The sequence below is a fragment of the Squalius cephalus genome, assembly GCF_949319135.1.
Source record: "Squalius cephalus genome assembly, chromosome: 19".
Taxonomy (NCBI): Eukaryota; Metazoa; Chordata; class Actinopteri; order Cypriniformes; family Leuciscidae; genus Squalius; species Squalius cephalus.
In genome coordinates this window covers 21,952,824-21,976,940 of record NC_137140.1, presented here as the reverse complement: position 1 = coordinate 21,976,940, position 24,117 = coordinate 21,952,824, and the positions used below count along the sequence as shown (strand labels likewise).

General features: G+C 38.6%; 2 protein-coding genes across 3 annotated transcripts in view; both read right to left on the bottom strand.

The window, feature by feature from the left end:
• Window positions 1-221: 221 nt before the first annotated feature.
• On the bottom strand, window positions 222-4,745 carry bambia (BMP and activin membrane-bound inhibitor homolog a). Its single transcript, XM_079850523.1, has 3 exons — window positions 4,291-4,745; window positions 1,984-2,265; window positions 222-1,157 (listed from the first exon to the last, which is right to left on the bottom strand). The coding sequence occupies exons 1-3, from the start codon at window positions 4,364-4,366 to the stop codon at window positions 730-732; spliced, it is 786 nt and encodes a 261-aa protein (XP_079706649.1). The 5' UTR covers window positions 4,367-4,745; the 3' UTR covers window positions 222-729.
• A 5,261-nt stretch (window positions 4,746-10,006) lies between these two features.
• The window catches only part of waca (WW domain containing adaptor with coiled-coil a), a 30,623-nt gene continuing 16,512 nt past the window's right edge, over window positions 10,007-24,117 (bottom strand). The window contains exons 7-13 of one of the 2 annotated variants that reach the window (XM_079852081.1): window positions 19,785-20,036; window positions 18,520-18,642; window positions 12,439-12,587; window positions 12,248-12,363; window positions 11,717-11,960; window positions 10,976-11,103; window positions 10,007-10,887 (exon numbers count right to left, since the gene is read on the bottom strand). In XM_079852081.1, the coding sequence (XP_079708207.1) occupies window positions 10,818-10,887; window positions 10,976-11,103; window positions 11,717-11,960; window positions 12,248-12,363; window positions 12,439-12,587; window positions 18,520-18,642; window positions 19,785-20,036 (1,082 nt within the window). In that variant the 3' untranslated portion in view covers window positions 10,007-10,817. The remainder of the gene's footprint in view (window positions 10,888-10,975; window positions 11,104-11,716; window positions 11,961-12,247; window positions 12,364-12,438; window positions 12,588-18,519; window positions 18,643-19,784; window positions 20,037-24,117) is intronic. The other variant, XM_079852080.1, reaches the window with a different exon arrangement.

Below are 24,117 nucleotides of genomic sequence, written 5' to 3'. Positions count from 1 at the left end.
TACCTCCAGTATTAATCCCAAGAGAGCAGCCCGAGAAAGCCAGAGAGATGTAATGTGTCCCTTTTGGAGGGGTTTCAGAGATGACGCAGTCAGATGAAGGGCACTACTTTAGAACAAGGCCTCTGTGTCAGTTTCCCTGCTACTGACTGAGCTCCATCACTCAAACACACACACACACACAGTTGAATAGAGCTAAAAAACACAACTACACAAATCTGTTTGATTAATGAAATCATAAGCAGAGGCTCGTGATTTGTTACAGTCAAGATTGGATCCTTTATTCATACAATTTGACTACAACAAACCTTATTTGTACCCTGGTGTCAGTGTAAAATTCTTCAACAACAAAAAAAAAGCCGCTTCGATTGCAACTTTTCAACCATCCGATAGTCATCTTGTCCGTTTTATACAAATGTGCAAAATAAGACCGTCTTTACGAATCCTTCAGTCTTCAGTGTCATTCCAGGATCCACAGGACACGGCTTGTTGGGTAAAGGGCGGGGTTTGCAGTCCTTAGCCCCGCCCTTTTTCATATTTACCACAACCCCACAGTGACCGGCCATTCTAATTCAAGTAAAGTGCTCTTTTGAGAAAACACAAAAATTTGCGTCCTTGAAATTTCTTCACTCTCTATGGAGACAATAAAATAACGCACCAAGCGGGACGATAATAAAATTACGACAGCAAACTAGTTACCCTTTTGTGCCCGAACAAAGAATTTCCGAGTAGTCATACGAACTCCAGCTTTCCGTGCCCCGAGTACATCCCCCAGTGCACCAGAGATAGTAGACGTTCGCCTCCGCTTCCTCCTCCCGCGCACAGCTCCGTCTGCCGCAGTTTATCGCAGCCCAGACAACAGTTCTCATGTCCCGTTACCGGCACCATGCACTCCAAGTCCAACTTGGCCACGTGGCCTTTCTTGGCATGGTGGTGTCCATGAAAACTGTAATGCAGGCGAGACAGCATCTGTTGGCGCTGGGCCTGCAGACGCTTGTTTTCGCTCCGGAGCATTCGCAACGCCAGCATAATCAGCAGGACCAGGATAAGGCCACCTGCGATGGGAACCGCTATCACTGCCGCCCGGAACCACACCTCTTTAGCGGACGTCAACTCTTGTACTCTTGTGATCAGGTTCTGATTGGAGCTGTGGTATCGGTCTAGACAGAGACAAAGCATAGTGAGAACAAAGTGAGATTTGGATTGGGGGGAAAAAACAGCATGAGATTTAACGCTAACGTGTGTTACGTTACTTGTTCCACTCTCTTTAATATCTCAGCGCACCTTTTTCATTAAACGGGATTACATTTATGTGATTCGAGCCGTCTGTCAAAGGACGCTGTGAGAAGCACATTCCAGCACAGTGGGAACGTTTCATGATCCACGTGAAATAAAAAGTATGTGATCTGAATCCAAGTGCTAAAAGGTAAACTGCCAGCTACCCGCAAACTCGCGCTGCACTGGAAACCATTAAATATCAGCCTACAGTTTGGAGCCGTGAGAACCGTAAAAGTCATTGTGTGCGCACATGTCTGATACTAAAATATCTGTCACAAGGGTCCATGTTTGCACAGGATTGACGTCAAACATCAGTAAAGATAATAGCCTACTTCGATTAGATAAAAAACACAACTATCTACTCATCAGGGAATCACTGTGTCCTATTGGCCTATTCACTGCCAGACATTCTGTACCAAGGCAGGAAAACTTAGTTAGGTTTACAGAACAATTCACCCAGAAATTTCATGTTGTTCCAAACCTGTAAGGCTTTTTTCTTTCTTCTGTGGAATAAAATACTTAATTGTATGGACAAAAAGACATTTATCAAAATATTTGTTATGTTCCACAGAAGAAAGAAAGGCTATACAGGTTTGTAACCTTGACATGAGGATGAGCAAAATGATGATTTTTGGGTGATCTATCCCTTTAAAACGTGAAACAAACATATGATACAATCTACATTTTTGTCACATTTGTGTATCTCACCTGTTGAGTCACCTCGAGGGTGTGTGAGGTCATGCAGACCCCTGTAGTTACACATATCATCATGGCAACACTCTACGGGAGAAGAGCTTCCGCCGGAAACATCCAAGTTTTTGCTGGAGCACACATCTGCAGAGTTTAAAAGCGAATCTACACAGCCGTGCGTTAGAGGTGAGTTCGTGTTAAGTGGGTCCAGGACCTTAGTGAAGCACGCGTTGAGCTCAGATTTACACATGTATCCAGTGGCAACGCAGTGCGGTGCATCACAGTAGCACCTGATCTCTCCTGCAAAACAGAGAAGTCGTGTTAGTTCAAATTTTGAAAAGAAAACTGATAATCATCTGTGGTAATAGATAACACTGACATTAATGCACCATCTTGGATGTATTAAATCATAAAACACATATATTATGTATATATTAAAATACAAAACTGTCCAGATGTTTTTGCAGTTTCCAAAGAATCTTGACTAATTTGAACATTTTAGACTAGCACCAATAAATGCAAGTGAAAATTTGCCTGATAGAGCGTGGGAATGCTGAAATTCCCTTCACATCCATTCCAACAGAAATTGAGCATTTTACTAGGAAATTAAACTGTGCAGTTTTTCTTACATTACTAAGATGCTGAAACTGGTTAACTTTATCACCAGGAAGGCATTCTTCATTTCGCCAAATAGGATGTGAGGAAAAATAAGCAACTAAAGCTAAACTACTCAGTTCTCATGCCAGAAAAAGCCAAAAAGAGACCGGGTTAACACAGTGCTATGACTAAGTGTTTGTGTCAGAGCACTAATATATGGCAATTCTGTTTAACACAGTAACTATGTCATGGCTTTTCATGCAAGGGATCATTTTAGTCTGTCTTATAAAACAGGAACCGTGTAGCTTATAATTAGTGGTTTGTTTGCCAAAGTCAATTTCTTTCAACCCAAATGGAAACTCGTAAAGGGGGGTGAGAGCAGGACTCCTTTTTCAGTTAGCACGCAAACTCACTTGTGGTCAAACCTGGCATAATCTCGTAGAGTAACTTTAAAGAGACAGTTTCCTGAAAAAAGAAAATTCTCTAATTGTTTTCACACTCGTGTTGTTTCATACCTGTATGACTTTATTTTTATGTAGAACACGAAAGGAGATGTTACGAATTGACATCCACGGTCACCATTCACTTTTGTTGAATCATTTTCCAATACAATGAAAGTGAATGGGGACTGTCATTCTGCTTAACATCTTTTTAAATTTTGTCATCTAGATTTGGAGCGACATGTGGAGGAATTAATAGTTCCTTTAAGGTTTCCTCCAAAGATTTGGCAATAAAGGGGTCAGTTAGAGGACGGCGGATTGTTTCGCGCTTGTATATTTACGGTTAAAACGCTGTTTCAGTAAGCGGTCGGTCAGTCCGTAATTTTTACCTACCACCGAACTAGCACTGCGCGTGGACGTGAAACAAAACACTAAACACACACCACGACACGAACACAAATAAACACGGCCTTTGTGTTGTTGTAAGCTGCTTGTATACACTGTCCAAGGCTGGAGTTACATGTCATCTCATTAGTGTGAGAAATCACTTCAGTTCTTCTTATCAGTTAGGCTAAATGGGTTTACTATTTATTTTGTGACTGGTTGTGGTGCTTATCCAACAATGTACAAAAACGAAGCATAGCCTACTGTTCTTGGTAAGTATTGGAAGTCGAAATATTTAGGAAAGGCTCAGAAAATGACATAGCTGTGTTTTGGAGCATAATAGCTGGTTTCAAGATGGTCTAAAGCCATATTATACCACTTTAGACCAGCAACAAAATAGCTCAAGATGTGTTTTTTTTTTTTTTTTTTTTTTTTTTTTGGGAACATGTTAGCTGGTCAACCAGTCTTTAGCAGCTAGAAATATTTTATTTCGGCAGAAATGCATATCCAGCATGCTATAGAGACCAAATTCTTGGTTTCCCCCTTATTATAGGCTATATTAAATGCTACAATAAATCGACTAGTCTATTCCAAAATAGACGACCAAATCAACATCCAAGTTGTAAAGGCACAGTTGTAAGAGTGAAATTTAATAATGAGTTGTTAACATATAAGTTTATCTTACAATATTAATTAACATTGTAGCCACGCGTTGAGACGTCAGTTTTGTTTTCGGCAAACAAGGCCATTAGCCGAAACACAAGTGTTGAGAAATGTAGGCTATGTCCTATATAAATATTTTGAAGGACTTTTTGTGTTTGAGCGCTGCAGTTTTACATGCTCTTAAAGTTAGTTTTAGTAGTGTCGCGCGCTTCTAGAAACGACTATATAATCTCAATGTTACCTTTCGTGAGAAGAACAGCCATCGCACAAAGTTCCAGCTGAAACCAAAGAGAAACAAGGCTGGAATGACGATCCATTTACAACTGCTTTTCCTTGTCTTGATACCCTGTGGCAAGACCCTCCGAATGGTTTGAGGACTTGTTACATATGTCCTACATTGATTACTGCATTCCAAGGGATCTGTGATCTACGCTGTATCCAAAAACAAACGGGCACAGAAAGCCTGTGTCTTGTTCCATCAGAGACCAATGCCGAACTACCGCAAGTGCAGAAACATTCCTTGTGCGTAACACGAATCCGTCAGGCGTAAGAAACCCCACTATGTACGCAAAACAAACTAATTCGTTAAATAATAAAAAGAAGGAGCCAAAAGAAATGAGACACGGACAACTATCCTCGATCACGGAGCAGCGGATCACTGGACGGACAATTTCACAGGATCAGTTTTTGGGGCTCAGTGTAGCCACACCCACTGGTACGTTCATTGGTCGGACACGTTGAATCATTTGCATACTGCGTCCTATTGGCATTGGTATTGGTTCACACAGCGGTCATACAATTTGTCTTTCCGCCTACAGATGCTGAGACAGAATCGCATGATGAGGCAGGTAGCAAGGAGAAGAAAAAAAAAAAAACATAATAGCATAATGGTTATTAAAATGAAAGCTGGTGTGGCAGATTACGATATAGAAACCTAACATATTGTGTCATCAAGATTTAAAGACCCTATCAAAACCATTAAGATCTTAATGGCAGTATTAGAATATGGATTTTTTTTTTTTTTTGATTTTTTTTTTAAGAAACGCATTAAAGTATGTTTCAGAGCTTTGTCAGCCATACGACAGTGTTTCCCAGGCTGCTGGAGGTGGAAACTGCAGGTCTGCACTAGAGAGTGGATGTAGGCGGGTCGGTTAGAGAAATTAGCAATCCAAAGAGGCACATGGCGCCAGCGAGACGACACAGACAGACAGTGACACTCAATTACCCCCCAGACAATCCCATGCAAAACACACAGAGCACAACGATCGATATCTCAACTGCCCTGCCCGCCCTAATGTGTTGAGCACTTTGGTCAGGGCATGTGCTTCCCAATTGAAGGCATTTTGGGCAACCTTGAACCATAAATAAACGAATAAATGTAACCCAAGTGCTGCTGTAGACCCACTAATCAAACATACCCTACGATGCTTAAAATTAAAAAATTTAAATAAAACAAAATTCATAATTAGAAATTATTAAAGTATGTTTTGGTTAAAAGGGGGTTCTGTAATTTAATATGTCGTTGGTTTGAAAAACCTGCCTGAGTTTGTTTATTTACCTCACATTTGTACACGTAACTGTTTTGTTGTATGTAGGCTACACTAAAAAAACGCTGGGTTGTTTCAACCCATGTTTGGGTTAAATATGTATAGTATGTATGTATTTATTTATCATAGCGTATAGTGGGACGAGATAAAAATAGAAAATGTCAAACATACAGCTGAAAAAATGTCCTCCCATGCTACACTGTAAATAAAAAATGTAAGTACAATCAACTTGCATGTGTAAGTCATTTCAACTTAAATTACATTAAATGAGTTGAATCTTGTACAACTTATAAAAAAGTTGAAAATTGCTTAACTTTCTTTGGAGTTAAAGCAATGTAAAACATATTTTGTCATAACTTAGGCTATTAATCATACCAATTTTTACAGTACTGTAAAAAATATAACTCACAATTGTTACTTTAAAGAGCTATAGGCTATGTGATTTAACGCATAAAACATTTTTTTTTGTCTGCATTAATGTATTCAGTGACGTTAAATAATATTTTAATATAAACAATTTATTTGAATAAAAATTAACTGACTGAGCTTGGTTTAGCTCAGTCTAGCTCAGCACCCAATTGTTTTGCCAATAAACTTTTTTCCTTTAAATACAACCATATGTTTATGAATTTTACTCTTTCTATCAGATTCATAATCAGCATTCACTTCAGAAATCGCCAGATAGGCTACCTTTGTTGGAAAATTAGGATGCAACAGTCTATCGTATTATTTATTTATTGAGGCAAGTTTAATGGATGGCCTAAAATGCTCGTAAACCAAAACAATTTTTTTTTTTTTTTTTTTTTTTTTTTTTGTGACTAAACGTAAAAAAGTCTTGATAGTGTGGGGAATGTGCAGATACTGAGGTTTATACTGGAGGTAGAGACGGACGGCAGTGGAAGTGTTTGATGAAGAGAGACAGACTGGGAGACGCTCACATCTGATAGATGGCCATCGATTCAGTGTCAAAGGCTAAAGACAAGCGATTCCGCTTCAGGGGACACATTCAGAGACCTACAGAAATTACCGGATTGACAGCAATTATCCTAATTGTTGGTAATTTAACTGAGGCGCCAGTTCAAAACCAGTCCTCCCTTCAAATGGTGAGATTCACACCTCCACAGACTAATCCAAGCGTCTGTGAAACTGCCCACGGAACATCACTAGCCTACTGATACTTCTAATGCCACTCTCAGTGAGTTGTTTGAGGGGGAAATGTTACATTTTTGTGCAGTCATTCTTAATTCGACCCACTTTAGCTCATTCATCATATTGAGTTTAATGTTAAGTGGTTTGACTATGAATAATGACTGTTCAGTATAGCCTATATTTCAGTAATCCACTCTAAAGAACAGTCTAGTCTTACTAATTATGAGGAATCACAAGATAATGAGGAATACAGTAATCAAGGCTTTCATCAGTCTCAAGCACTTTACAATAATTGACCAAATAACACGTTTTTCGTAATAGGTAGGCTAGTTTAAATAGGGCACCAACCTTTGTAGAGACTGTGAAATTAGACTTTTTATAGATAAACACTTCCAACTTCATGTCAAAAGATGTTAATTAACATTTCAAACAACGGCGTTAGACTATTTGCAGTCGTTCAGTTTGAATGATCACGTGCCGCCCTCTGCTGTCCATGAGTGGAATTATTTATTTATTTTTTCGCCATGTCCCTTGTTCTGGTTCTAGTTCGATAAAAAAAAGCAACCACTTACAAAATCATTGTTGTCTAATGGCTACGACGAGGAGTAGAGAAGAAACTGTAGCTACTGACATTTGCTATAGACTAATTGGATGATTTATCCACATCATCAACCACAAAAAGGTCATGTAGGGCGAATACAGAGAACACTTTATGCTAATTTGACGGGTGATAAATCTGATAGAAATGGCTCCAGCCTTCAAACGATATCATTTTAGATAGCTCTACACCAGGGGTTTTCAATTTTTAGATGACACAAGACCCCCAAATGACAATCCTCGTTTGAGGGATTCCCATCCTTAAATTTAAAATCTATCTTTTATAAACACTCAATGTATACACTGAAAAGTAATAGCCTATTATAAATCTAAAACGAGTTTCTATGAAGTTACATTACTATAGTATATTCTTTCCACTCACTAGTAATGTACTGTTAAATGTAGGCTATTATTTAATTTTATTTATAATAATCAAATGTCTTATTTAATGTAATTTAATCTAATAGATGGATACATATTTCTAATCATTCTTAAACTTATTTTAACCATATTATTATTATAGTTTTTCCTCTAAACTTTTCCACAGACCCCGTCACTCCCTTGCCCTCTGAGGGTCCCGGGACACCAGTTTGAAAACCCTTGATCTACATTATATACAACTAAAAAGAAGGATATTATATACAAATGCTTACTCAAAAGAAATATCTGAAATGAATGCTTTATTATTATTGTTATAGTGAATGGGTGTGAATGCCAGTAGATGGCAAACCATCTTAGTTTCATAAGACTTTCAGCAACCTTAATAACGAGTTTCTATATGCTGAAACCATTGAGCATTTGATGTTGAGTTACTCAGCATGCCAGCATAACCTACTCTTCACATCTCAAGACCTCAAGCTGAGGCACATCTGAGTCCTATAGGGAACAGACATCCAGGCTCAACGTTACCCGTTTCTCTGGGCTTTGAACTGTTTTTAAATGATGGGACACGTCATGCTGCTGGTGTGCTGTTAGTTGAGAGGCATTCAGTTATTTAAAGTTCATGGTTGTGTTCCAACCTCTGTTGATTCTCTTTGCGTCCACTCCACACAGGCAATATGACATTTATTTTAGTGAGTGTATTTTAAAGTATAATCTACAGTTGTTTTTATTCCACAGATGGACCTTGTGTTGGAATATCCGGACAAACTGGAAAAACATGGAACACGGGCCAGGTAACATCTGTCCAGATCTGACATGATGCAACTTTTAAAATGGAAAACCTAAGAAATCTGTCTTGTTTCAAGTCACATCAGTAAAATAAAAAGCTAGCAAATATTCACTAATCTGTAATAAACAACAATGGCTCCAGGTGGACATCACCTTCTTAGAAACAGTTTTAAAAGTAGGGATGCAACTATATTCAGAAGATTATTTACCATGAACAATAAATGGCCTGTATTAATGGTTTAGATAAATTAAAACATTAAATTCATGCATGTTAAACGTTATATGTGAATCTAGGCATCACATTATGGACAGTGTGAAAAGTGATGTCTATGTAGTATTCATTAATGTTTTAAATGAGCTTTTATTTATTTCAGTCTTCATTTAAATTTTTGTAATTTTATGTGCGTTTAAAAAAAAAAAAAAAAAATCAGCTTTTAAAAAATAAATAAAACCAAACTTATTTCAATTCATTTCCAAGGTAAAATTTCTCACCTTCAAGTTTTTCCATCTAATATATATATATATATATATAGTACGTCAGCTTTATTTCAATTACTGAAAATAAACGTTAATGGTTCTAATTAACAATAACACTTGTATGAACAAATATTCATTGAGATTTGATAGTGTTAAATTCATGTTTTTAAAAATTAACTAGTAGATGGTAAAGTTAAATTAAATGTACATATAGGGCAAAAGAACAAACCATTAAAAATATCCAATATTGACTGAGAAATGAACAAGTAAACAAACAAATATCAATTGATACCGATAACTGAATAAGTACCTTAATATCCTCCAAACTGTGTATAACCCATCTTTTAAACTTATTCAAGTCTGATTTAATTGTATTTAAACTTGACATGGAAGAAATTATAGCATAAACACCTTGCAAAAAAGCACAACAAAAATGTTAGTTTAGCATGTTTATTACAATACATACATTTCACATTTGACCTTCTGACCCCAGGTGACCCTGCCCTGACCCTGGTATAACAGGGTTGGTGATGTCCAGTCCTTGGCTGACCCTCAGTTTCCTGTTTTCCAGTAGCACCCCCCCTCCCTCCCCCCATCCCATTCCATTCCATTCCATCCACTCAGGGTGCAAAGGAAAATGTGTGGTAATAATTTATGAATACAACATATCTGATAGACTAGTAATCACTGCAACTTTAATAAAACTTTAACTTCATTATTACTTAGCAACTGTACATAGGAATGAACTCTAGTTTTTAACGCAAGTCGCCACTGCATCTCACATTCATTTTTTCCTTTTTCTTTTTTTAAAGTACAGTTTTTTTTTTAAACAAAACAAGGGTACAGAAAAGAAATCAAAAGAAAAAAAGAACCTGGAAAGATTAAGAGAAAAGAAAAGGGGATTCTGGGTGACAACCAGTCTTCATCTCCTGCCAAGGGAGGTGAGGGAGGGGAACGACATGGGTTGAGCAGCAGGAATGATTCTTTTTCTCCTTTCGTTCTTGCTCACATTCACTCCATCACTTAAGCAGGCACTGGTGTTGACCATGGGCATATCGCTGGGCCATTAGGGGTAGGTAGGAGACCACTGAACCATTGTGGACAAACATGATGTAAACCCCCTCAAAAGGCATGGGGTGAGGGAATGAAACCATTATAGTGCAACCAGAGAAAGAAAGAAACTAACCAAATAACCATGTAGCATTACTACCATTTTTTCTATGTAGCGAAAGAGAAATGAACCGGTGGATACGTGTGCAGAGTCGTGAGAAGACAAAGAGTGCGCGTCATCGTCCTCGTTAAATGTCCCGGTCGACTAGTCCACCTTTTCCATGCAGGTCTGGTACATGCTCAAGGCAAATGGTTCACCGATCGTATAACTGAAGAGCATTTGTTTTGTTTTTTTAATCATGTCATTTAAAAATCTGCAGTCAAGAGTTCTACATATGGTGACAATGAGGGCACTTGAGATCCCAGTCTGCCTCGGTGCTGATTAGTTTAACGTTTGGATGTCAAAAGCTTTGATAGGCATGGCTTCATCTACAAAATATATTTACAACATGGAAATAACATCTACAAATAATCTACATGTACAGGGACGGGGCGAGGGCAGCTCCTCTGAAAACCTCTCCGCACCCCTCTCCCCTCCCCCTCTCAGTCCACGCAAGACCTCGCTGCAGTTTGTTTAATGTAAGACTGGGCCCAGAGCAGAACGCAACAGAACTTTGGTTCTCCAGGGTTCCGCGCGCATGAAATGGGTTTTGCCCGCCCATTCACCTACCCCCTTCTCTCCTCCTGTTACAAGACCACATCGCAAGCCCAGAGTTCCTCAAACCATGAAGGAATTTTGATTCTTCAACTTTTCAAGTTCTTTAATTTGTTGTCTCAAAAACAGTATCCTGTAGAGAAAGAGAACCAAGTTAGTGCATATGAGCAATAATGGGCGTCACATGAACATACAATGCTGTGCGAGAAAGAGAAATGCACCTCTGCTCGCGCAATGTGGCCTGGATCTCGCACACTCGCACCAGTGAGCGCAGGTTCTTCAGCTCTGTGCAGTTCTCTGACATGTAGATGCTGCCCATGGTGTGAGCCTCTTCACGTAACCGCGAGGCCTGGGCGGGAGAGCCGCATGTGAATAGTTAGCAATGCAACAAAAATATCAACATTTTTGGATCATGTGTGCCATTTTGCGATGAGACAGAATATATAGTGCCAACTAAACTACGCTTTCTTCATTTTCTTTCCTTTATTTTCAATTTTTTTGTTTATTTAAATAGTAAGACTTAGTTTTCATACTACAATTGAAAAATCAGGGGTTGTTAGGATATTTAAAATTTTTTGGAAAGAAGTCTCTAATGCTCACCAAGGCTTATTTGATGAATTTCAGTATAAAAAGTAATATTGTGAGCTCTTATTACAATTTAAAACAGAGTTCTATTTGAATATATTTGTTTCTGTGATGGAAAATTTAAATTTTCAGCTTCAGTGTCACATGATCCTTCAGAAATCATTCTAATATGGTGATTTGGTGCTCAAGAAAAAAAAAAAAAAAGGATTCTTTGCTGAAAAGAAAGTTCAAAAGAACAGCATTTATTCAAATAGATATCTTACGTAACATTATAAATGTCTTTGTGTTCGCCTTTGATCAATTTAATTAATGCATTTAACGCAAACCCAAATGAAATCCAAATAACAAATAAGGTTGACAGATTCACGTTCCCATACCTGCTTCTCCACGTGCTCCGCGGGCCACCCCTGCACGTGTTTGATGAGGTTCTCATTGAAGTGCGCGGCCAGCGTGGGTGTGAAGGTACATGTTGCTCTGCCTGAGGCTGCGCCAGCAGGTACTGAACCCGGGGGCATCGCTCCGCTGACTACACCTGGTCCCTGACCTCCACCGCTGCCGCCATTATTACTGCTGCTGTTACTGCCCATGTGGTTCGAAGCCGGAGATGGACTTCTCTGACTGCTGCAAATCACAAACAGTGGATGGGTCAATGTCTTTCTACATTTTTATGAAAAGCAAAACTACTTTGTCTGCACCAACTCTTTACAAACACATTCATTTTAATGTGATCCTAGAACACCAAAAGCAGCAATACCACAAACAGCCAGAAGATGGCAGTCGAACACCACAAAAGCCACTTTAAGCTACAAATATGACATGCAGTGGGCAGTTAATACCCATACGCCTTCAATAAACTTCAACAAAGTTCTGATGGATCTGTTCAATCACTTCCAAACGTCTCATGTCACCTCTGTCTCTGCAGCGTCCGTGGAGAATTGCCGTTGTCGTGATGTTTGTCTGTGGGGAGGGACTGCTGGGATGACGGTGGAGGGAGAGAACTGGACTTATTTGTCATAATGTTCATCTGAGAAAGAGAGAGAGTGCATTACAAAGCCATAGTTTCATTTGACATCTGTCATCCTATTTGACCGCTGTATACCTTGGTCTGTGAGGAGACCGGCGTGGTGCTGAGGGGCGGTTTGAGGGAGGCTGAGTTGGTCTGCGGCGTGCTGATTCTGGGAGACACGTACGACCGAGGAGAGGAAGCGTCTGATGTCAGAGACATCGGAGACTGGCTGGACTGCTGGGCTACTCCATATGACGAAAAGAGAGAGGAGAAAGATAAGGTGAAGCGATATAGTGCCATAAGTAATCACAACAGACATGTCATTAGCAACAAATGCAGTTCTGGCTCCGATTCCAATCTAGTTTTACACACTAGTGTTCTTATTAACTAACTGTGCGTTCACTCCGCCGCAGGCGAGAGCATCAAAGTGCCCGGAAGTGCCAAAGTGCGCGTCTTGGATGGTGAGAGACCGGCGAGGAAAGTTGAAGTCAGGTCAACTTTATGGAAATAAGCTATGACGCGGTTCGGAGGCAACCAATCAGAATGTAGAAGTCCTCCAGAGAAGGATTCCAGAGAACGCAATACTGTAAACATTGGTTTAAAAAGATCACACCTTCGATCTACGTCAGCGCGTCCCCAAATCTTTCTCCGGTGTCGTTGGCAGGGCGGCAAGAGCGAATTTTGCCACTCTCGCCAACGGCGGTGTGAAAGTACAGTAAGACTATTAAAACATTTGTAAATTGAAAAAGCTGAAGTATAAATATTAGATGAAAAACCTAAACTAAAATTTTGAAATGTGGCTTTGGCAACTGACTAATAAGTTAAGTTGAAGCACTGAAGTGAATATATATATATTTTTTTTTTTAAATAATAAAAATGTCAAAAGCACATAGTTACAGAATGTTAAACTGAAAATATCTATATTTTTTATTAAAAACAAACTATAAAAGTACATAAATAATACTAAAATAACACTGGCACACTGTAATTTCATTAGTATTTTTATTCAATTTATTTGTTCTTGTGTGTCTTTTTTTGTAAATTCAATTCAAGGATAAAATCAAGCTTCCTTGTGCAGAGTTAACTCATGAGCAACAAAATAAATATACAAATCTGCATATACAACAAAATATACAACAAAATATACCCCACTATAAAAACACAAATAAACAGAGTGAGCAAACAATTTAGGTGAGATAAATGACATTAAAAAAATCCCATAAGAGTCACTCAAAGAGGAAATTCAGGTCGAATTTCCCTTTGTACAATCACCTGTTGTAAACAACAACTAAATATACTTTCCCAGTGAACTCCTCATATGAATTTCACAATAACAAAATGAACATTTTGTGGACAAGGGGTTCTCAGTAATAGTCATCAATATCACTAGAAGAACCGAAAGTGGTGAATCTTACTTTATTTTTAATGAAATGTGCTACACTATCTGAGGTTATTTACAGGCTAACCAGCCAAATTTGACCTATAGTTGCTTTGAATAAAACACTAAACAAAAATGTGACAGCCTTTATAAATGCATCGCGATTTTCATGCACATTGGTGTACTTTTCAAAATTGCTTTCTATTTAAGCTCTGTGTGATTTTTTTTTAAGCCATGATGTTTAAGCAACAAAAATTGTTCATTTAATTTTTCAAAAGAAAAATATAGGTTGAAATTTACTTATTTTGAAGCCATTATAGAGATGATGTAACTCGAACAAGAAAAGTCACATGTTTTTAATGTTAAAAAATACAGCTTTAAATAAGTACCTGACTAAGAGTAGTTGACTACAAAAACCACAGAAGATACCCACAGTAAGATTTACATAGATTTTTACAGTTTAGAGGTGAAGGGGTGGATTCTGGAAACAATGCTGCTTCAATGTATATCTAATGAGTGATTATAATCAAGGTATTAATCAATATTTTTCCTTCTAAATATCAAATGAGTTGAATGACTTCTCTAGGCTTGTGAGATTTTACTCTGTTATATAATTTACCAGTGTGATTACTGAAATGTTCTTTTCATGTATTCTTTAATGTCTGTATTTGATATCTGAATGCAGTAAAAGTGCTTGCTTATTTAGCCCCGTTTCCAGAAATGAAACATGGACTCGTTTTGTGTTTGAGAAAGGTCTTCAACGTGTTAAAACATACAGGGGTCATTGATGTCTATAGTTTAAAGGACCATTTATCAGTTAAAGCTTTACTTTACTGTGTTATATTAAAGTGTCCTCTCATTGAGAGAAAGAACATATCTTGATGTTTTGAGAATACTCCAAATCCAACCTGAAAGAAGCTGTGTGTTGGTGTGTGTAGGCCTGTCGCGATAGTCGATAAGTCAATTAATCGCACGATAAAAAAAAATGAGCTCGATAATTTTTCCGGCCGCGATAATTTCATTTGCATGCTTGTTTGTTTTCCTCGTCTCTCTCGCTCTCTACCAAAGAGACTGGATGACCACTCTCACTCGGTTCTTTAGCGTATAGGAGGAGTGAACCCTCTTGTTGTCAGTTGCATGGTCTTTGTGTGGGGAGGCGGCGCCGCGTTTGCGGCTACTGCCGGGAGAGAGAGAAGACGCTAATTGTGAGTTGCGACAGCGAGCCCGATCACATGAAAATGCGTATCTATACCACGAATGTTATTTCTCGTGCCATTTATACGCCAAAAATAGTTTTTGCGTGCATATGATACGCTCTTTATGGCGTGTAATACGCACGCACTCCTCACCCCTAATCCTAACCAAGTATTTTCAGTGCGTAGCATACACACGCAATAAAGTGCGTCTCCGTCTTCCCGACAGTACACAATCACTTGACAAAGTAACAGGAGGACAAAGTAACCGGAGGACAATGCAGAATGGTGTGATATGGCTTGTTGAGGCTTTTTTTTATTTGTTTACAAAGGTCCTAACTGTCAGTTTGGCCTGTTATGGAATGTATCACTATTTATGCCTAATGTCTAAAGCCTATGTTTAATATTTTTTGAAGTGCAATTTTACATCCATTTTATTTATTAACAGACATTTATTTTGTTAACAGACACTAAAGGGGGTCACACACCGGACGCGCAGCTCAGCGCCGCGCCGCGCCGCGCCACGTCTAGGACAACTGTCACCTGAAAATCCGATAACATAAGCAATTTTCTGATTTCTGTAAATAAATATAAAACTAAATGTATATTGCAGCACAGGGTTAAGTCCATATATACATTAACTACGATTTGAGACACATAAATGTAAATTTAATATAAAACTATTTAAATGGCGCTCTGTGGCGCGGCAGGATTTTGAACACGGTCCTGAAGCCGTTGCTGGGCGCCGCGGACAGACGCCGCCGGTGTGTGTACTCTCATAGAGAATAATGTGTTCGAATTTAAAAAACGTGGCGCTGCGCTGAGCTGCGCGTTCGGTGTGCGAACCGAAGAGTCCATTGCTTTCATTGTTTTTGGTTGTTTTGTTCATTTTTTGGATATTTAAAATGTTTTCCGTTTTCAATGTTTAATATTCTTTAGAAATAAAAGTTTATAGATCGTTGAAAAGGTGTACCTGCATTATTATGCCATTATAATTATATTAAATGAAAATGGTCTCAGAACGACAATATTATCGTTTATCGCGATAATTTCTTGGACAATTTATCGTCCAGCAAAATTTGTTATCGTGACAGGCCTAGGTGTGTGTGTTAGTCTTCTTGGTTACAGGTTAAGGAACCACTGGCATTATAGGAGATTGACTGACTTCTTGTTCTGGACAGGCTGCAATCCAGCAACCCAAATCTGCGACTTGGAAGGTCACGACGTGCCTAAGTTCAGGGTCTGAGTGTCAGCTGCATAATCGATGGAGATATGCTTCCGTCTATCTGTGTATGTGTGGAAAATTACTGTTTATCTGTTTCTTAGCCAATCAAAATCATTCAACCTGAAGCAAGGACGTAGCTTAGACCTTGGTGATGGGTATAACTGCTGTGGTCTTTGTAACTGTAAGCAGGGCGGCCTACAAAATCTTTGTGAGTCTTGAAGCTGACTACTTCTGATGAAACTGCAAATCTTCAGTAAAACTTTTCTTTCATTTATTATAATTCTGACTCTTGTCTTAATCATTTTGGATTCTGGGTCTTTGACTGTAAATCCCCTTACAGTGGACTATAGAAATACCAATATAGAAATATCAACAAAGCACAGAAACACTATGGACACTGACCCCTAGTTTCACCACAGTACAAGTTTTATCCATTGATTACATTTTGAATATCTGAAAACTAATGCTAGAATAGGACTGATCCCATTTCATATTAGATTCACACAATGCTGTGGCGATGATGATATAAAAAAAAAGTAAGTATATCCTCGCATCACTAATAGTAACTGACACAGTGACAAAGAAAAGACATTAGAGGCGTGCTTGACATTCAAAAGAGTTAATAAAAGAAAGAGGAATAAACTGCAAAAGAGAACTCAATTTGGTACTGGCACACTGAAAGTAGCTTTCTGTGCACTCGCAAATCACAGTCAAATTGAGTTCTCTTTTGAGGATTACTGCACAAGGTCAAATACACACAAAAATGTGTCAAAATGCCCATTTTGGCAAGTATTCACATAAACAATTGGTTATGATATCTATCATTACTGTGAAATAAAATTACTCGTATTGTGAAATAAGAGTGTGGTGATATTGCTCACCCCCATCTAACACACACAATCTATATTCAATATGCAATTAAGACATTGCCAAATAACAGATGCTGCATGACAAATCCATACACAAAGCTACTTGTGTTAAAACCAAAAATCATTTTTGAAGCCCACGTGGCTCATTATCTGCTCAGACAGCAGCAGCCAAGCCTGTGTGAGATCCTTGTTAAGCTACCAACCCCATCTGCTAACTCAAGGAAGCTGACTCAGAACCCCACAGCTGACATGAGTCGACAACAAGCAACACAATCTCACGCCAACAACCAATCAAAACCATGAGCTCAAGTTATAAACTTCAAGATCAGGTCACAAAACAGAGCTGACCCTAAAACCATGTGATGAAGGAATTGAGTTTGGACTACATTGTAGCACAAATGAAAAACATTGCAAGTTTGAGAGTAAGAGGTAGTAGCAGCAGTGTGTGTTAGGGCTGGGCGATAAATCGATTTGATCAATTAACTCGAATGTGTAGTTTACGTCGACTTGTTTGAATGAAAATCGGTTTTCTCTTTAACATCCGCCAACGCTCCCCTCTGGACTCCCGTAGTTCTGAATGGGCTCAGCCCTCCCCCCGCACGTTTGCCATAGAGATACACAAACAACATGGCAAATGAACAAGACCGCGGAAGCACAAGCACACCCGCCAATAACATTTACAAACTGAATCCGCAGAGCTGCCAACTCTCACGAATTCACCGTGAGACTCACGCAACTGTCACTTTTTACACGCTCTCACGCCACACGCCCATTTTCTCACGCAGAAAATCACGAGGCAAAAGAGGACACTGACACTGACAGACTAGACAGAGAAGGTCAGCGTTTTTTAACTATGGAAAGAGGTCCATTAAACAGCTGGAGAACAATGCGTCACGTAACGTTACATTTACCTCAGGGAAGCCATTAAATGACCATAGCATGTTAGTTGGACTTTTTGCTAAATTTTGCCAACATTTTAACATTTGCTATAGAGAGGAGCATTTTGCTAAATATGATAACTACATTACATATTTATTATATTTTTACCTACATCTTAAAATATTATAATGTTGTTATTCTAAAAAATGCATTATATTTAATTCGAGATGTTATTTTTAACCTTTAATAATAATACCAGCTGACAGGGCTCTGTATGTTTACAGCATTAGGTGAGATTTTTTTTGGAGAAAAATTAACATGTATCTTCTGTGCCTAATATTTATCCAAAGGAATCAATATTGAATCAAGATCAGAATCAAATCATTGAAATTGTGAAATTTGTGTCAAGCAATAATTAAAACAGTAGCATACCAGTCATTGTACCATGTAAACATTGTGTTGTCACTAAACTTAATAAAATTCTGTTTAGTTACCAAATCTTTTGACAATAACTATACACTTATCGTGATGCAAGTTTATTTATTTACTTAATTATTTTTTAAAGGGATTTTTTTTTAGGCCGTATCGCCCAGCCCCCTACTGTGTGTGTGTGTTGCAGTGTGTGTGTACCTTGGCTGGACAGCTGAGTAGCCTGGGAGAGCAGAGTTGTGATGTTGAAGGCAGACGGACCAGCAGTCAGGATCTTATGGAGCATGGACTGCAGCGAAGCCTGAGTTACTGCAGCCGTGAGAACTACAGAGAATGAAGCAAGAAAGCAAGGACAAAATGTGAAGACAGGAAGCAGTCAAAAGAACAGTACTGAAATCACTCAGTGATAAAAGGTGTCTACATAAAAAGTAATATTGTCAAATATTACGACAATTTAAGATAACTTCTATTTTAATATATTTTTTAAATGTTATTTATTCCTGTGATGGCAAAGCTTAATTTTCACCATCATTACACCAGTCACATGATCCTTCAGAAATCATTCTAATATGCTGATTGGTGCTCAAGTAAAATTTCTTCAATTTTACTGAAAAAATATAAATAAAATGAAAAAAATATCTTACTGACCCCAAACTTCTGACCCAAATTTATTTAACTTTCAATAGCATATACACATGTATATTTATTTATTTATTTGTTAGAAAATGGTGAAAGTTCACTGGTATTGGTATCATGACAACCCTAGGTCAGAAAAAAAAATTAAGTTTAAGTTTCAAGTGGGGTGATCGAGAACTGAACACCTCTAAGCAAAGCACTTTACCACAGCTTGAACCACAGGGATAAATTCCACTGCAACAAATTCCAATATTCATGCATTTTGAGGAAAGGATACAGCAGTCCTGGCACTGGGTCATGCCAATTTCACTGTTTAGACATGTGCAATATGCAGCGATTAGAGAGCAAACTCCAATCCAGACTATTTGGACCAAACTTCTCATTTGCCCTAGCACTGGCTTGGAAAATCAGCGGGTAATTGAGTATCATAGTTTGCAAATGTGGCCAATGATGGAAAGCAAGAAGCAATTCACACAGGCCATGTTCAAGAAGCAGCAAAGCTATGATTCATCCCTGAGATGTGAAGTTAAGAGAGGAAAAGCTGACGCAAGCCCAGCATGCACAAGTACACAAGCAATTCTATACACCTGCTTGAGTGGTACAAGAAACCCAACAAGAATAAAGCTGCAAAACCTACACTTGCAAACACACCACATTGAAGTCGTAGTGGCTAAAGCTCAAAGGTTACCGCCATCACCGCAGTACCATAAGCAAGATTTTTAACCTCAGGTTCCTTAAGTGGGACTGTCCCTTTAATGTTTTGGATGAAAATGTCTGCTAACAGTTTCAGCGGTCCATATCCTACCCGTTGACAGATGCAGTACACTTACCTTCATTAATCTTGGCCATGTCTACACTGGCGTTGTTCAACTGCAGGGCCGTTTGTAGAGCGGGGAGGAGCTGGCGTAAGAGGGAGGGGTCTTGGAGAAGAGTGGGCGGGGCCGGCGACTGCATCACCGGAGAAACCGGGACTGTGGAGCCAGAGGCGCCGCTGGCTGAGTTGGCCATGCTTAAGCCAGACACAGCAGCAGAAGAAGAAGAGGGTGTGAGTGAGGAAGGCTTCTCTGTGGCATTTGAAGACTCTGTTTATAGGGGAAAAAGAAGTTATAATAGAAGTTAATGATGTTCAGTAGGGATGGGAATCTTTAGGCACACGATCAGATCCAATTCTGAGAATCACAATCCAATTCGAAAACAGTTCTTGATTAAATTTTTTTTTTTTTTTTTTTACAAACTTTAAATATCAAATTTCAGCATTTGTATAAGTACTTTTTAAAATATTACAAACTAATAAATCAAACCAATTGCATGTAAAATTGTAATTTAAATCACATTTAAAAACATAAATAAAGGGGAACAAAGAAATGGATTACAAGCAATAAACAAAGTGCTCTCAGTGTCAAAGTTTTCCAGACAAGGGCTGTGAGGGATTTTTCTCTCTTCTCAGCATTACTGCAGTTTGATTATTACTAATAACATCATAGACTCGGCAGGTCTAATGGGCCGCATTCATACTAAAGCCAAAGACCTATTTTAACATATCAGAAGTTTTGTACTAAGACAACTGGCTGTGTTTACATTAATTCACATCATAAAAAAAATAGCATTTGAAAGCAGACATCTGTCAGTAAGTGGGTTGCATGTGTCAAATTTATTCTGCATTTCAAACGGCATAATTGAGTATTTGGAAGGTAAAACACTGAAATTACAGAGAGTGAAACCGCACATTTTCAAGCAAACTGCTCGTTTCTCACAAAGCAGTGAAGACTGTGCGAGATTGTGCTATGGATCTCACTATCGCGCTTGTATTTCACATCAACCATGAAACCTTATGCAAGTTTATGTACTTTTTCCAATGGTTCGCTAAAGACAGAATACATCTGTTTTTAGCGTACACAATAGTGATGCACAGATCGTTACTATATCCGTGGACACTGCGGATAATCCACTGGTTGGGCAGGCAAAGGAATAAATAACATACCAATTAATTGCGGGTGGATTTGATAAATTATTAATGGAAATATTAAAGTGTTTACAGCTTAATTTTTCATCAGGGACTAATTTGGACTCATATTTCATAGGTTCTGGAAGGTTGATTTATTTTTAACAGTGGATTCAGGTGACGTTAGAACTGATGCGCATCTCTAGTACACAAGTGCCATCACACACACACAAAAAAAACTAAGCTCAGAATTGATTCTTAAGTTTTCTGAAACAATTCAAAATCGTTGAAGAGAGAATCGTGATGCATCGGAGAATCATTTTTTCCCCCACCCTTGACGCTTAGCGGCTGCAGTGAAAAAATAAATAAATAATTTATTCCCTCTAAACTTTCTAACTTAGACCATGGTTGTGTGGCCTTCATAAAATCTCAATCGGACACCAAGCAGATCAACAAAAAGAACCCTGAAACAGCTTATTGAAAGTTTCTCAGTAGTTATTTCAGGTTTTGCCAAAGGATACTCTTAACATCTACAGTCAAGATGTCACCTGAAAACATCTTATAGACAGTTGATTCAAAAACTGGAAATGAGAGCATGTCCATCTGTGGTGCATTCAGCTTAAAGGGTTAGTTCACCCAAAAATGAAAATTCTGTCAGTAATTACTCACCCTCATGTTGTTCCAACCGCGTAAGACCTTCGTTCATCTTCGGAACACAAATTAATATATTTTTGATGAAATCTGAGCCATGTCTCACTCCTCCGTAGGCTGCTATGTGACCGAAACTTGCTGGCCCAGAAAAGTTATTAAAGAGATTGTTAATATAGTCCAAGTGACTCCAGTGGCTCAATCTTAAGTTTATAAAGCGACGAGAATACTTTTTGTGCGCAAAAACAAACAAAAATAACGACTTTATGCCACTATTCATTTCCTTCTCTCTGGACCTCTAGTTGGTTCGCGTAGTGTTTTTGCGCAGCGCGTCTGTGTTACACGTCACCACGTAGGCTCACTATTGGCCGACGTCGGTCATGTGTGTGATGCGTGATGACGTGCAACACAGACGCGCAGCGCAAAAACACTACGAGGCCCAGAGAGAAGGAAATGAAAAGTGGAATAAAGTCGTTATTTTTGTTTGTTTTTGCGCACAAAAAGTATTCTCGTCGCTTTATAAACTTAAGATTGAGCCACTGGAGTTACTTGGACTATATTAACGATCTCTTTAATAACTTTTCTGGGCCAGCAAGTTTCGATCACATAGCAGCCTACGGAGGAGTGAGACATGGCTCAGATTTCATCAAAAATATCTTAATTTGTGTTCCGAAGATGAACGAAGGTCTTACGCGGTTGGAACAACATGAGGGTGAGTAATTACTGACAGAATTTTCATTTTTGGGTGAACTAACCCTTTAAGCTGAGGGCAACTGAAGTTAAACTGAATTTTCATTGTTTAATAACTGCTGCATATGTCAGGATCTAAAAATAGCCCATGATTCCCAATGCTGGAAACATGGCGATACGCTACTGAACATTTCTTAACAGGTGCCCTCAGAACAAGCGCTCTGAGTAGGCATGTGCCGGTATTCGGTAATGCGATAAATCGCGGTAATGAATATGCACGATATTGTTATCGCGGGAACTTCAAAATACCGTGAAAAATAATAGATCTGAATTTAGATTTTTAGAACACGCATTATAGCTTATTTTCCATCAACCGCTTAAACAAACACTGCGTATATGCTGCGCGAAACATGTGCGCACTCTGATGTAAACAATCGCCACGTGTATAAGCATGCGGCCGGTGCGCACTTCTAGTCCAATGTAAACAGTCCTCACATGGAGAAGCAGCATGGTGGAAGGAGGAAAGCCGCCGCCTACAGTCTATGGCCGCCGCCGATCTATCCGGATCCATCCCGCTTCTAAAAGCAGAGCTGCCAACTCAACGCATTCAGTGCGAGACTCTTCACACGCTCACGCCACACAACCGTTTTCTCAGGCAGAGAAAAATCGCGGAGCAAAGAGGACACGAAGACCGTCAAACAAGACAGAGCAGGTTACTTTTGATATGAAACAGGAGAACAATTGTGTCACAGAACGTTACATTTAAACCATTTAATGACCAGCAGCATGTTAGATGACTAAAACAAATAGATGAAGAGGAGTATTTTGCTGAATATGTGCACTTTTTTACATATTTATTATATTTTTACTTGTGTCATTACATAATTGTTATTATAATGAAAACCACATTATATTTGATTTAATTAGTTATTTGTAACCTTTAATAATACCAGCTGATAGGGCTCTATATGGTTACATAGCATTATGTGCAATATTTTTTTTCATGAGAAAAAAATAACATGTGGGCTATCTACTGTAGCCTTCCTAATATGTATCCAAAATTAGTCAATACTGAATCGAGATTTAAATCAAATCCCAAGTATTGAATTGAAATCGTTAAATTTGTGTTAAGCAATACAAACAGTAGCCTACCAGTCATTGTACCATGTAATCATTGTAACATGTTGTCACTAAACTTAATAAAATTCAGTTTAGTTACCAAATGTTTTGACAATCACAATTACACCTTGTGATGCAAGTTTTATTTTATTTTTACATCCCCCCCCCCCCCCAATCCATCTGTTTCTCATGTGCAATTAAAATATCGTGATAATACCGTATACCGTGATAAAAGCTCACTCAATTAATCGCAGCATGAAAATGTGATACCGGCACATGCCTAGCTCTGAGACGCTTAAAAAACAATTAAGAGACACAGCTTCTCGTCATAAACACAGCAAGCTTTGGACAAAGTAAGATATAAAAATCGTTACAGGCAAATCATCTCTGCAAATCTGCCTGTTAGGCTTGCTGCGGTAGTGTTCAGCCACAACAGCGGTATCATCACTTGCCCACCGTGGCACCGCCGTTTTGCTTTTTTATAGTAATAAAAATAATTTAGTTCAGTTAGAGAACAGACTTTGCAATTAAATTCAATGCAGCGTGAGCCGAACAAGAGTCATAACAGCAGTCAGATTTCACCTCACTTCGCCCATTTCCCCTCACTCTTGAGTGACAAGACGATGGGGGAAGATTTGGTTTCAATGCAAAATATAAAAGCACCTTTTTAAGCAAGTTTGTCATTGTACTGTTTTTTTGTTGTTGTTGTGTTTTTCATTAAGAATAATAATGAACCCACCATTTGAGCAATTGCCAGACCCGAA